We start from the raw sequence: 15,959 nt of genomic DNA, 5'->3' as shown, positions 1-15,959 counted from the left end.
TAAGGCCTCACTGAAGTCATCAGCATTTTTTCACCAGCTTTTCTGAATATGAATCCTCTCGGCAATGAATGGGCGCTGGACCTCGGCACCAAAAAAATATATCCAATGAAGAGAATAGGAATGTATATCTCGGATACTAACCTCTACACACTAGAATGATCGAACAAGGACTACAATTTGAGGATATCCACCTGTAATCTCTGGACCATCAATAAGCAGGGATATGCTGCAGTTACAAAGCATAGCTAAGAATTTCCGCATATCAATTTTGCATAATAGGTAACTTCTCAGGGTTTGGATATAAAAAAGCAGTGGGACCTAATCTTGTTTCGTTAGTTCAGAGAAATGAGCAGCTCATTGAACCGTCTCACAGTCGAGTAGATGTGAGGATTTTCCTAGAAGTAGAAATTAGAGAAAGAAAGACGTGAGTGCGAAGAACTAGAGATGCTGGCAGACAGGCAACAATCAAATGGTTTCAAGAGGGGAACTGGTTCCTGCAGAGATGAAGATGGAACCAGCATCCTAGTAGTATGCGTGCAGAACAAAACCCATTTTTACTTAGGTTCGATGCTCACGATGTGCAGGTACTTGGCGCCATCGGTATGCTGACAAAGCTGTTTAGTCTGATGAATATGTTTTCATATGCCCGAAGAGTAGAAACTAAGTGTATTTTACAAAACCCCTTAGTTTAGGTTAGGTGCGGTTGAAGTGGCTACCAGTGACCCCACCAGCATAGCTCCTACTAAACCCATTACGATGCATCTTGCGGAGTCTGCCAAACTCAAAAGTTGCCGTATTCCTACTTTGGCTATGTCGGTTCGACCTTCGAAAAATTCCGAACCCATGAACTTTCGTCTTCTTCTACAGAATGTGGGACATTCGCATAACAGGTGCCGCACGGTTGATGGAACTTCTTCATATCTACAGCTCCCGTAAAAGTAAGGTAACCCCTAACCTCTCCGCATGCCTTCCGTTGGCAAGATGACCTGTTAGTCCAGCATGAGGAGACTTTTCGACCGCATCTCGATCCGTTTTGGCCACACGTTTAACCACTGGTTAAGAGGCAGATTTCGTGGGCCGGTTGTTCACTGCCTGATTAGCACAAATCCAAGGTAGAAGCTCCGGTTAAATACAACGACTGCTTTATCGATCACATGTTATATACATGATGTCAAAAACGTCGATAATGGTGTTTAACCGGGAAGTAGTGATAACCATTAGAATGAGCTCACAGTAGCGAGCGGCATGCCTACACCCTACCAGTGCTGTAAAAGTGGAACGGTTGTGCCCTCTCTTGTAAGCTCGTCCGCCTTCTCGTTGCCAACCCACACCAAGAAAAGAGTAGTAGAGCTACGGATTTTGAGTAGCATGTGACCGAATAAAGCGCTTTGAATGCCGACAGAATGTATAGAGGGGATGAAGATATTGTTACATACATATGACTTCCTCTGTATGGCAGCAACTTGTGCATGAGATCTTTAGAAAGCCTTTAATATATCCATCACCTTTTCGTTAGAGGGATGCCGTTAAGAACAGCGTTCAGCTCCTGCCCAACCAGGAAAGACCTATTCGAGGCATTAGTAACTAAAAGAGGTTTAAGGAAAGGTGAATGATTCTCGTGCGACGTTTTAATTTTAAACTAAAAAAGCTTAGAAAGTATAATATGCGAGGCCAAAAAGCACGTTGATAACGTCGGACTGAACAAAAAGTCCGTCTAGCTTGTAGGACAGAAACATATATGACTTGATCACGACAACGTGTCTTCTGGCAACACAGAGTGAGTTCCCACGTTTTGGCACTTACTCGTATATCATCGGAATTCAGCATTTACATCAACAATAATGTTAGTTTAGGGAACAAGCGAAGAATAACACTTGCCAAGTAAGGGTCCTTTGAGCTCGGCAGTAATATCACTCTAGCGATGAATAAAAATCACTCGCTACAAATACTCATATCATATCGTGCTCTCATTTTAAATAACGCAGAAACATGGACTTTGATAAACAAAGCTGAAGACTATTTGAGCAAATTAGGTATAACTTTTTTATGCAAGAGCTACTATCCTGTTTTCAAGGACGTTGGACACCCAAGAAGAGGGAATAATGAGCTTTAGGACTGTGCTTTATTGGGCATGGTGAAAACGCGGTGAAAAGTCAGGATTAGACAACGAAAGCAAGGCTTCAATGGACACAATGAAAAGAAGAGCCCGTATTCACTTGGTATGAGTGCCTAGCGGAATTTTGAAAGGGAAAGAGGCTATTAGCGAATGATTTTGGTTCCAGCCCGAGTCGAATAACGGCTTAGGTACCAAATAAGAGAAAGAAACGTTAATGCATATGGAATCAAAGTACATAAAAATCAAATTCGCGGTTTTTTAATGAAAATGGTTTGAAAATTTTCAACTTAGGGTAAAGGCATCTTACAAATTAAGATAAACGAAAAATTTAATAGTTAATTAAGCAATTGTCATACATTTTATTTAAAATTAATTAGTTTAATCAACTAAAACACGTGTTGACGGTGAGAAAACACGCCCAGCTCTGAATAAATGATCAATGTTTAACTCTCATATACACAGACATTAGAACGATTAATTAGTAACTCTAAGCTGCTTAGTAAAACAACCGTAATAAAATGTAAATTAGAGCTTTTTACATATTTTATTAACAAAAATGAAAGTGAAAATTTTAACAGCCGCAAAAGTATAATTAAAAAAATGAAAATAACCACAGACGGTAGGCGGGCAGGCCAGTAGGTCCGGGAGAAAAACTGCGAATACTGGAGCTGCCCTATTTTTAATTGAAAGCAAAGCTGCTATACAATTCGTGTGCATGTAAATATATACTAATACGTATGTTTGTAAGCTTCAATTTAATAAGGCAATAAAAAATCGTAACATCTGTGGGAATTGCATGTTAAAATGTAAGACAAATACTATAGCCACCGGCTGAAGGCTTTTAAAATGTGTAAAGTGCAATTACTTACTTAAGTAGACAAAAAGGTATTAATTATTGTGGCTTAAAAGCTGCGCATTGTTAACTAAATAAATGCTGTTGCGAATCATGTTTGCTATTAATATTGCATAAAATTTGACTGAAGGAATTTTCGGAATGCGGAATCGCTTTAGCCAGCTATTTACTACTTACATACTTCTTTTGTGTTCTTCTTTACACAGTTTGAATAATATTAATTTTACTTGCAATATTTGTATCTCTTTTATGCTCTAATTGAAAAAATACATTATTTGTATTTGTGTGCATTTTCATCTGGAATTATTTACGGGCTTATAGTAGCACTCAGAAATGTAATATTTCTCATGGGGTACTCCACAAATTTTCGGTAATATTTTTGTAGTATTTCTTAGTTTAAAAATAGGTTACGCCAATGCTTTTGGAAAATGAAAACATTTAGGTAATTCTGTGATGGGCAGTGCCTCTACCGCGCGCAGAGCTTTTATAAGGTTTTTATACCCTCATCTAGGCCAGTGATGGCCAGAGCGCGTCTTTACTATATGTGCGCATTCACTTAAAATCTATCAGAGTTATGAAGTGGTAGATAAATGTGATCTGAAGCTACTATCAGATGTCGCTAAGAAAAATCGTTCACCAAGACTCTGAAACTGACGTAGTTTGAAAGCCAAATCCAAAAGAAATCTCACTATGAATGTGAAGTAATTTTTCGAAAGTGAACTGCAGGATAATTTCTGAATTTATTTTATGGTTGTTTATACTGTGAAAGAAAACTACTTGCATGAAACGAACGGGAGTATGCCGGTAAGTTGAGAGGCAACTTCTTTATGACAGAAAATATAGCTATTTGTTTTAATCTGCACTGTTGTTGTTGTTGTAACAGCATATAAATCCCCAAAGAGATTTTGGGAAGTGTTGCTGGAGTGAAAGTCTTTGGCCAGATATAAATTAGCACTAAAATTATTTGCCAGTTTAGCAGTGGAAGAAAAATTTGCTACGTGTAATGCTCGAAAGTAATTTTTTTCGGTAAATTTGCGTCGAGCAAGAAAAATACTTTTCACAAATAACTGCCGAGAAGTTGAAATGAGTACTCTCAAATAATTTTCGGTTTCTGAGCGAAAACTTTGAAATTTACCAAATCAATGAATCCAAAATGTAATTTCTTTGCTACGGCTGACCGCATCATAATACATTCATGAGTATAAACATATGTTTTGAAGTCAACTTGTTAGCTGCTATTTTTCCATTCAGTTTAAAATGTCTTCAAAATAAGTTGTATTTATATGAGCGTTTTTTTAAAGCAAGTATGCGAGATTAGCGGATCTAGTTCAGTGGATGAATGTATGCTCTATGTAAGCTTTTTATTAATAAATTTAGAGCTTTGCTCTTCTCGCGTTCCTCTACGTGCTAGTGATTAATGATAGTTCTCAATAATAAAAGTATTACTCTTCAAAATTTTAAACTGTAAGGCCCTCAAATTGCAGACAGCACTCTTAAGCTCCATTAATTAGCTATTGATTGGCGGAAATAACGAACTGACCAAGTTTACAATACCAATAACTATAAATCTTCCGTTTTTTCATATACATATATTGCATTGCCTTGCCTAGAAATCAACATTCTCACCACTTAACTCACTAACAAGCATATAAACATAACTAGTTATTCATTTCCATTAATTGAGATGTCTTGTTTATTATGTCTCGCTATTGAATAAAGTAAAAACATAAAAACCAAACACAGTACAACTTTGTATTCTTTAACGTTGCAGCAGTTGCTCGCTTTTTCATATAGCCACCTGCATAAATCGGGTCAGAACTGCTCCGAAGTTGTGATGCAACAAGTATTAACTGGACAGTGGAGCAACGCTGCCTGTTAATAATTGCTTAATCGATAAAAGTAAGTATTTTTCATGGAGTGTGTTGAAAGGTAAGCAACAAGCAACCTTACCCTTGGCTAAGCTCGTAAGAACTGAGCGTCGTATGCGTTAAGTAAACATATGTATGTAAATTATTTTAATTGAAACAATTGATTTTGATATCGCAATAACACAAATTCATAAATGGCAGAATATTTTCTAGATACATATTAAGGTGGTCCTTAAAATATCAACATCATGGAGCACTTTTTTTTTGTTCACGTACAAGATAAAAACATCCACGAAAATTTCAAAATTAAAAAAAAATATTTTAGGGGTCGGTACCAGAGTTTGAAAAAAATATATATACTTTTAAATACAAAAAAAATATATATAAAATCTTGGCTTTGGCAGTTTCAATAATATGTTAAATTTAACAGATTTCAAGTCGAAATTTCATCGAAATTTAGCGATTTAAAAAAATTAAATTTTTTCAAACTCTGTTAGCGATCCCTGAAAATGTGTTTAAAATTTTTGTGTATGTCTTTATTTTGTAAGCCACATACAATTTAGATGTTAATATTTTAAGGACCACCCTAAGGTATACATTTGTAAGTATAATAAAATACCATACAAATTATATATAGTGTACGATGCTTAACTGTGACAAGATAATTTGTAGTTTTTAATTGCGGTGTATGTATTCGCGGCATAATTGTTGCAACTACATACATAGTTTCTTTTTTTGTGTTATAAATATGAACGGTTATATATATGTTTGTATGCGCAAAGGTGAGTAGGAGAAGGGTGCTGCCATAGGAGTTCGCAAAAAATGCATTAAATATCCCTTTTTTCAGAATTTTTCTCCTAAAAACAGTTAAAAATTTCTCACCAGTTTTACCGCTGTTGTCATTTAACTTTTAGGATTATCGAGTTGTCAGTGACATGTCTTCTACATCTACCTACATCAGTTACGACCAAGATATAACCCGCAGGAGAAGCTTTTTATAGATTTTATAAGATAGCGCATAGGAAAACAGCTTTTTCTGGTCAGCTCTGAGTTACATGAGTTGATTTACGTCAATACGATCGAAACATATCTCGACGAAGAAGCTTTTTTCTGTAGTGAAAACTGTCCTTGATCATCACGAGTGCTCATCTGCTATGATAAGTGCTTTATGTAGCACAGTCATGACCAGCACCTGCGGGAGCATCTTTTAAAACCTTTCTATAAATTTTATACCGACACATAGTAAAAGCTACCTCTGATCGTAGCTGCCCTAAAATCTATGGAAAGCCTTTTAGAAGCTTCTCCTGCAGAATATACTTTTCTGGTGACAGTTGTGCAGGTCGCCGTGAAGAGTGCAGACGGGGAGAGAGCTGATTCTATGGAATAGGATTTGAAGAATTTATGTACCATCGTCTCTTATAAAATCAAATAAACTTTAATGAAGAGCACCCCTTGCTTGCGTGTCGATCTTTTTTAAGCTTTAAACATTTATTTATAGGAATGCACAGAGTTAAAGTTCTTCTGGCCTACACTGATTTAGGGTAGTGTAAATAAATAGACTGTATTTGGATCACCCTTTACCTCCACAAAACCAACTTAACTTGTCATCATGAAGATTTAGTGTTTATCAACTTAAATGAGTATGAAAAAACTGCATTTATTATTCAAATTGTTGACTGTTGAACTGCGTTTGTTATTGCAAAAAAGGTCATCTATTTAATAGCAGAAGGTCATGTTGGAAGTGCTCAGCTCGCAGTGAAATTGGTTGCATAAAATTTTGTGATCAACATGTGTGCATAAAATAAAATGTATAGCAATTAGGTATGTATATTTCATCAGATTAATATCACTGTGAACGCGTTGCGCATGATCAATAGATTAAAATGATTTTTTTGTTTATTAATTGTGGGCGACTTTGTAGAATAATTGTCTCCACATGCTGAGAGGATCGACTTTTATACAAAGCATTTCATCGACTTTTGATAATATTGGCCCACTTCTGACGTCATCATCAACTTCGCATATTGTTTTGTTTTTATAAATTACATAAAAAATTACACATGCCTTTGTCCTCTTATCAATTAATTTCTATTAATATACATTTTTTTGGTGTGAATGGTCTAAGTATTACCACCAGATGATAATGAATTTTTTTATACGCGAAAAATATATGCAAATGGATCAATGATTTTTAAATGTTGAACACGCGCCACAGAAAACAATAATAATAATAATGAAAATTATAAAAATTCAAACAAAATATGATAATAAAATATAAATAAATATAAAACTAATAAAGTATTTTTCAAGTAAATAAAAGCCTACAAAGCCTGAAAATTTACATACGACTTTTTTTGTTTTTTTTGTTAGGCACATATAAAAGTATTGTTTAACTATTACGTGTCTGCTGTTCAAAGGCAAAAGGGTGCTTCACTAATAAACAATCAATTAGAGGTGTTCTTTTTACAGGGTGTGTGCTCATAGAAATTCAACTCGCCAGTAATTGAAACTAAAGTGTGGAACGAAAAAAAAACACATTACGACAACCAAGCGTTGCTAGGAAGAGTGAATTGGATACAAATTTCATTTACTTTTGCACCTTTTTTAATTTTATCAAAAGAAAATTTAAATTATCTAAAAAATGTATGATTTTAAAAATCATAATTTATTTATTTATTTATTTTATGAGTATGTGAAAACTTCGCCAGTTTTGTCTTTAATGCTTGAAAACCTTTACAAAAATATTTAATTTAGAAAATTTTCTTTCACATTTTTCTAAAAAAAAAAATTTAATTGCATTTTTTTTTCTAACGCATAGTTTTGAGTTTTTTCGCAAGGGTCTGCTTGTATGTGTATTTTAAGGCACTTTCAATTTGTATTTTGCTACACGGTTCAAAGTTTTGTAAGTAAATTTATTTTAGAAAAGTGCGATTCCTGTTTAAAGAAAAATATAATTTTTTTTTTATAAATTGCACTATATGTACAATTTGTAATACAGGGTGGCTTATACAGGATACGACTTAATGAAACTTCAAATATAATAATTAATACTCAAAAAAGCAAGGAACCGATTATCAGTTTTATTTCAATATTAAGTTTTTAATTTTTTTTTATTATTTTTTTCGCATTATATTTTTGCTTGGCAACTAAAATTATTATTATTTTATTTTTCTAAACAAAAATCAAATTGACCCTCCCACCCAGAAAAACAAACACAGACCAAACTGGTTGTTAACTTATTTCAGAAATAAAATTGGTCAGTTCTCTACTAAAAATTTAAGGCCAATAAATTGAATTCTAATGTTTGAGTGGTTTTATAATTAAAAAAAAAAAAACGTTTTAATAAAAAAAATTAAAATGTACATATAATTCAAAATTTTAGTTTTAATAGTATATTTTCTGCAATTAAATTATTTCTATCCAAATCCATTTCACTCTAACCCCAAAACGCCTGCAGTAATGCAACAACTACAGCTAAAAAAATAAAGTAAATTTATAGGAAATATACATATGTAGTAATTTTGCGAGCTAATACAAAGTTTTGAACACATTATTGGTGTGTTTGTTTTTTAATTGCTATACTGCATTTCATTTTTTAAGTGTCTTGAATTTTTTTTTAAACAATACATAAAAATATCGTTCCTAACCTCGCCGCTCAACAAATCCATTTCATGCGATGCGGCATGTTTTGCCGTTTTTATAATGCTGTAGGTCTTGGCGAAGGGCGCTTTTATAAGCTGATTTGTTCGTATATAAATTTTACGTTTTTTCGATAATTTTTCATTCATTTTGGTTTATTGTATGATTTGGAGCAGTCAACAATTTTAACATTTTGCGGAATAAAAAAACAGAAAAAAGAATTTCAAATGAAGAAAATTTCGTTTAAAATTATATGCAAGAAGATTAATGGAAAATTTTTGTACTAACAAATTTAATTTCGATTAAGAGTTTGCTAAATACATACAATACATAAATATCTTTTTTTTTAATATCATATTTTGCGAAACCTAAAATTTTAATTAGTAAAGAAGTTGCATAGATTGAAAAACAAATTTTGCGGCTTAAAATTTGAAGTAAACTTACGTATAATATGCATACGTATACGATAATAATTTTACAATATTTAATAGTAATAGTAGTAGTGATAATATTGTCGAATATTAGTAGTAGTAATAGCATTAAATTATAGTAGTAAAAGTGAAAAAGTATTAAATAGATACGAAATAAGTTTAAAGAGGGTAGAGCTTTTGCAGATGGCGGCGCTCACGAAAAAGTGAATTATTTGCTGACTCAAAACTTGCGTACTCACCTCCCACGACTCGCGTGTCAAATCACTAATTTCCTCATTTTCTTGACTGCCACTGCGGCCACTCTTTGTGGTGCCGCTCTTCGTCCATTCGGTATCATCTTGGATGAGCTCAAAACCACGCGCCTTGATTTGTTCTTCATTCAATTCACCATAGAGATGTTGCACCCAGGTGTTTATGAAGCGATACAATTCATCGACGCTGCAAATGAAGATATGAAGAAGATTAGTTAATAAAAGCGGTAAAAAGTTATATTAAAATAATCTGATGAATGAAAAGTATTGAATGAACTTTCTTATCGACTGAAATATCCAAAATAAAATTTTTCGGCTGGGTACGAAGCTTTGAGGTCTATGCCGGTTATGAACAAGCAGGCCTATAAGAAAAGAGTTAGACAAGATGGAGTTTCCATAGTTCGGGTTCCTTTTTGTACTCATAAAACTACATAAATAGACCAATAGAAGTTAAAGACTGGTCTCTTTTTAAAATGCCTTCCTGAAATACCGTGAATTGGCAACGGGAATTCTTTAAAGAATTTTGAATGTCTGCTGGGTCTCGAGACGTAGAAATGGTCCGAGAAACAAAGAAACTGCAGATTTCGTAAGAAAAGTACGTGAGAAAGAAATACATAGGGAACAAAATTCAAATATTGTATTTAATTTACATTAAGCTTCGTGAATTCACCACTCAAGGGATATGGTCTGAGTACCAGGTTGACCGAACCTGCCTTACAATTTTTAAAGTTTTCAAGATTTGGGTATCAAAAATGGTCAATTGGATAGCTTTACAGCGTGGCGACGAATAACTGTTACCCAGTTTTTTTTGAGAAATAAAAGGGTCCTTTATAAATTTTGCGAAGAAAGTATTTTATTGTTAATTTTCCACAGATTTTACTTTAGTTGTATTAGTTAGCTTTTAAATTTTAATCCTTATCTACATTTGCCAGCAGTGTAAACTTTGAGAGAAAAGTTCATTTGGCACGCAAGTCTTTTTCAGATGTATTTTTTCTTAGGCTTTGTATAAAAAAACTANCAAATGAACTTTTCTCTCAAAGTTTACACTGCTGGCAAATGTAAATAAGGATTAAAATTTAAAAACTAATTAATACAACTAAAGTAAAATCTGTGGAAAATTATCAATAACATACTTTTTTCGCAAAATCTATAAAGGACTCTTCTATTTCTCAAAAAAACCTGGGTAACAGTTATTCGTCGCCACGCTGTAATTTAAAAAGTGTTTAACATAATATTGTAAATGGAATTTCATATTTAACATAACGCAAATCTAGTACCTCTTTCCATACAAATCATGTATGTCGAAAAAAAAATATTATCAATACGTTAGTATTTTAGCCCAAGAAGTTCCAGTGTTCACTGAAACAACATTAAAAAAAAGATTTGAAAAAATATGCTAAAAAATTAATAAATATATTTTTGCCGAGTCATTACCCCGGAATTCTACAAAAAGACTGTTAAAAAAGCTACATAATTTTGACTTTTTGAACCTAACAGTTTATAAAAATATTTGATATTAAAAATTAGGTGGCAACCCTATTAAAAAATACCCCCTTCTTCAAGAGTACATATTTTGAGTGCAAATTACGGAAAATGCACGCTGAAATTAGTAAGATTAAAATTGGTTTACAAAAACCTGGCAACCCTCAGCGAAAATATTTATTTATTCAAATTTCCAAAAATACCTTTCATTTGATATTTATGTTAAGCTATTTTAGTCAAATTTTGTAGAATTGAAAATAAGTGGCAAAGCATTGTTTAGGCTTTTTTCAGCAACCGTAAAACGTAATAATTGGCCTTATGAATAAAAGCTAAGCAATTGCTTTTTTCTTAAAATTTCACACCTTTTGCTTAAACTTCTTTGAATAAATCGAGTAAGGTTGCGCTTCACCAGATGCATTTAAGTAAAAAATATTTTAATTTTTGAATTTTGGGTTTCAGCAATCATTTTAAATTTGTCTTTAATTTTGATTTAAGTGACCAATGCTCTTTACTTAAATAAAAATTAAATCAGCATAACCACATTCAGGGATGTTACACGTTTAATCAGCTGATCAATATACACACAACACAATTTTGTATATCAGCTGTTTACTTGTATTAAATTAAAGTTAATTTCCACTTAGGTGAAACGCAGTTTTAGAGGTCTGAAATAATAAGAAAAAGCAATTGCTTAGTTTTTGTTCATAACTGTATCTTAAATCTCAAAAAACTAAATAAATATACGATAGAAAATAGGTGGCAACCCTATTCAAAAATATTTCTAAATTGGGGATTTTAAAAAAACTTTCCATTTGATATGCATATTATAGTGTTAGTTAGTTTGAACTAATTTCGAATACGAATATTTTCGGAGATAACACCTATCTATGTATATAACCTCAAAATGCAAAACATTATCTGAAAAATTTCAACACATCGTTAGAGCCGTTTCCTAGAAACCTATGGATATATAATATACATAAATATATACAAGAATTGCTCGCTTAAAGTTATAAAATCTATGTATGTATATTCACAGCAAAAGCACAAATCCGCACATTGCCCGGAGCGTTTTGAGACTTTCATAGTCTAATATCATCAAAGTACGTAGATAACAAGAAGGGACAACTCGTTATAATTGTAGCGAAATTGCGCAGCAGGGGCGTGCCTTCTCTTGTGCCCTAGTGCGTTTTTTGATTGGATGAAAAGAGAAGGTACGCCCCTGTTGCGCACTTTCGCCACAATTATAGCGAATTGTCCCTTCTTGTTATATACGTTCTTTGATATCACCTCCGAACATAATTTTAACTTTTTTTTTTAAGGCTGGGAAATTCCATTCGCATCTCGTCGGGAGAGATAATTCGGTTTGTCAAAAAAATAAAATTTCTTTACTCCGCGCTAAAATAGCTAAGTGTCTTTCTAGATTCTATGGTGAATTGGAAAACGAAAGTGAAGAAGCGTTTACTACACCTGAAAAAGGGTCTTTGGCATGTAAACTAAAGTCACCCGAACGATTCTAACTTGATCTGGTCAGACAAAGGAAGGGAAGACCTGTCAACCGCTACTAATTTTCTTTCGGGAAAACGGGAAACAAACGAGTTTCAGAGAGGATGAAATAAAAAGAGGACGGCCGTTATGGTCGCGGTTAAATCTGAAACTCAAGAGATCTGCAGCAAGAGCTCTTACTATCACACGGCAAGACCTGTGAATAGCAAAGGATTCCCCTGAAGAAGCTGTCGCGACAATCTGGAAAAGGATTGAATTGATCTGTGTTGATCTCCAGACCTGCTCAAACTCAAACATACGGGGTTACGTTTCTTCACCAGTTTGGCAGAAATATCGGACCAAATACATCTGGGGTGAGAAAATGTTCAAGAGGATAATACCTTGATTATTATTTTTTTTTACCTTAGTAAATTATCACTTTCTGCTGGTTCTTACCCACAGCGGATATTCCAAATGTTTTCAATTACGTGATTAACGACAGAAAAACGCTTACTGGTTGAAAATCTTCCGTACATAAAAATCAGCGAAAAGGAGTGTTTGGTATTCGAAATATATGAGTTACAAAAATCTGAGATTATTCTAGGGATTACGCCACTAAATATAAATATAACGAAAGAAGAAAAAATGCACGAACGGGTAATTATCAAAACGTTTGTAGAAACGGAAAAGGCGTCATCAAAGAAAATGGAAATACTCAGTGTTCCACCAACTCTGATACAACTCATTATAGATAACAAAGAGAACACATACAAAGAGAGTGGAACCTCTATGTAAACTAACGAACAAAGCAAGTTGGAAAGACTTCAATTTTAAATGATACTCCAATTGAATACTTGGAATGGAACATAAACGACTTTCAAACACACAAAGAAAGGTTTCGAAAATATATATACCTCGTTTAGAATAAGATAATAATTTTAAATGGAATTTTAACAGAATGCTGAAGGCTAGTTGTAGGAAGTAGCCTATAAAAACTCCGCACATATTAAAGCGATGGATGCAAGCCGATTTTATGGCTCTGAGATTGGCTCTCTTCCTTGAAGGGGCCAGTAAAGAAAAGACGGGGAAAATATCTCGATTTTTTAAGAATCAAACAAAGCACATATATGGTTGCTATATGGTTAATGTGGTCACACTAAATTAGCGCTAAGAAAAAACGTAAATCTGAATGTATTATTATATCAATTACTGATGAAACTCAATAACAACTAGATTTAAATTGTGTTATCAGTGACTTTGAATATAAAGATCACGGGGCCATTAATGAATTCCGATTAGATACTAAAAATTTATCTTTTATTTGAGGTTGACGACCTCTTACGTGACGTTTTAAAACCACTACTATGAAGAAAAGCTTTTCATAAACGATTAGAAAATTTACCATTTCCGTAAAGAGTTTATCTAAAATATCGGAAACTTTTCTCTACTTACTCTGGACTTCTGAATTGAAAATAAAATCGACTAGTTGGAAAAATTTTTTGTTCTCGCAAAACAGCTTTTAGCATAGTAACCATGAAAAACAAAAACTCATAAAAAATATTAAAATTTCATAAATCAGTTTGCAACTCTCAAGAACTATTTGTACTTCACTTTTAGAAATACATAAATACATGCATATGTATAACGTTGTGTCTCTTTGAAAGTACTAGACTTAGAGCTAGGTTAAACGACGACTTTTCACCCTGCGTTTTTGGCACGTTCCCTTTTAAAAAAGTCTTCGAAAATCCTCGTGCATTTACACGATGACTTTTTCTTTGCGGCGTTTCTTGCGTATTTTTGACATTTAAGCCTAAAATTTTCTTTGGTCAACTCTTTCGCCCTCATTTTTAAAGCGGAGCGAATCGCGAACTCAAAGCAAAAATACGAAAAAATAACCTCGATAAAAGCGGAACGTCAAAAGAACCCCTCGATTTCGCTCACCGTGCGTGCTTGCCTACCCCGATGACTTCGCTACACTTCTTGCCTACAAGCTCGACGCGCATGACTTTCCACCCAGGGCGAAAAGTCATCGTGTAAATTAGCTCTTACTTGTGAGGAGGGGTAAATCAAAGAACTCTGGTTGCTATTTTTTCAAAATCGATAAAGTGCATCTTATCCAAATTAACTTCATTATTTGAATTTATGCTTTTTTGCAATTTAATTCCAAATATACGTAGTTTGCGCAATCAATATATCTTCCGATATTCAGTATATCGATATTATTTTAGTAGATATATATGTAGGTATCGAATATTGTGAGTTTAGAATATCGCGGTATCGATATACTGAGTTTTCATTGCCAATACGCATCCCTAGCTACAGCATATGCTAAATATATGTATATTAGTTCTCCCCCACCAGGTTACTAAACTCTCTAAGAGAAGTTAAATCAAATCGAGGCGTTATGTGGATCTAGCTCCTTTAACTCTCTTTACCTTAACCATCAATATATATATTTATCTTACTAGTCTTGGCTACTGAGGCTTAGATTTCCTGTAAGTTGAAAAATCTTCTTCTTCTTCTTATTTGGCGCTGTAACCGCCTAAGCGATTTTGGCCGAGTCCAAAACAGCACGCCAGTCATATCTCTTCTGTGCTAACTGACGCCAATTGAAAATGCCAAGTGAAGCCAAGTCCTTCTCCACCTGGTCNATTGTTGAAAAATCTATATAATGTTAATATATATGTATATGTACATTATGACTGGCCATTTTTTACTTATGTATTTTGCCTTAGATATTCTACTGGTGCATTACACAGTGATTTTGGTGCGGCAAATATTGAAACTGTTGTGGATAGACTTGTTTGTGCTGAGTTGAATCCGTAAGTATAAAGCTTCCATCAGCACGAGATTTTGAGATAAACGAGGTCAAAGTGTAAAAAAATCGCGTTTTCGCGATTCGTAATCAGCATAAAAAGTCTATCAAAAATAGCTTTAACATTTGCGGCACCAAATTATTATTTTTTCATTTTTGATGGCCTGTATTATCTGAACAAAACAAATTTTGAATTTGGCGCAGAGTAAATTTAAAGGCCCATTTGGCGTTGCGTTGCCATTGGCGTCAACAGCTTTACGAATACCTGAATTCCAATGCAGACGTCCTCAAAGCCAAAATTTGACAACGCTGTCGCAAATAAATAAAATTATGTGAAATATTTCTCCTTTCCTTTCTTGCAAAATTGAAGGAAGGTGTTCTGAATGGGCCGGATGTACGAAAGCTCATGAAATCAAAGGAATTTAAAGGTGCTTTAGACGGTAATGATTACTTTGCGTGGAGGGCAGTGAAGAAAGTCATACGATATTTTTTGGGAAGTACGCGAGCACACAATTACACCGCTCTTGTGACCAAGATGTTGCACTACTTCCAGAAAATTTGAGTGAATATGTCCCTCAAAATTCACTTCTTGCATCACCATCTCGAATACTTCAGCAAGCAGGTAGCCTCAGAGTCGGATGAACATGGCGAGCGCTTCCATCAAGTGGCAATGCCAATGGAAACGCGATATAAAGGCAAAAGGCTCGATTCGCTGGTGGCTGAAATTTGTTGGTGGTCGCAAAAGACGTACGATCCCGACAATGAAGATGAAGAAGAAGAATATACAATGGGAGTTTCCTCCGAGGGTAAGTCACAAAAATGAAGTTAACTGACTGATTAAAAACAATTGATTTTTTCCAGATGAAGACAGATCCTCATCCGATACAGACTCTGAACAAGTGGGCGAACCACCACGCAAGAAAGTAAAGGGCGCAAACAAACGAAAATAAGTTTTGCTTTCATCGATTTTTATAACCTATGTATCTATGTAATAACCTAATAATTACCTGTAATAATTT

At 34.0% G+C, this 15,959-nt stretch overlaps 1 protein-coding gene across 8 annotated transcripts in view; it reads right to left on the bottom strand.

The window, feature by feature from the left end:
- Positions 1 to 15,959, bottom strand: part of mtd (TLD domain-containing protein mustard) — a 164,824-nt gene that overhangs the window by 40,277 nt on the left and 108,588 nt on the right. For 7 of the 8 annotated variants that reach the window (XM_017614502.1, XM_017614504.1, XM_017614503.1 and 4 more), the window contains one exon: positions 9,147 to 9,345. In XM_017614502.1, coding sequence (XP_017469991.1) covers positions 9,147 to 9,345 — 199 coding nt within the window. Of the gene's footprint in view, positions 1 to 8,484; positions 8,575 to 9,146; positions 9,346 to 15,959 lie in introns of all 8 variants that reach the window. The other variant, XM_017614507.1, reaches the window with a different exon arrangement.

The sequence above is a fragment of the Rhagoletis zephyria genome, unplaced genomic scaffold (assembly GCF_001687245.7).
Source record: "Rhagoletis zephyria isolate East Lansing unplaced genomic scaffold, Rhagoletis_zephyria_1.1 Rzeph_scaffold_00841, whole genome shotgun sequence".
NCBI lineage: Eukaryota > Metazoa > Arthropoda > Insecta > Diptera > Tephritidae > Rhagoletis > Rhagoletis zephyria.
Note: the sequence above shows the minus strand (reverse complement) of the source record. Positions and strands in the feature narration are given on the sequence as shown.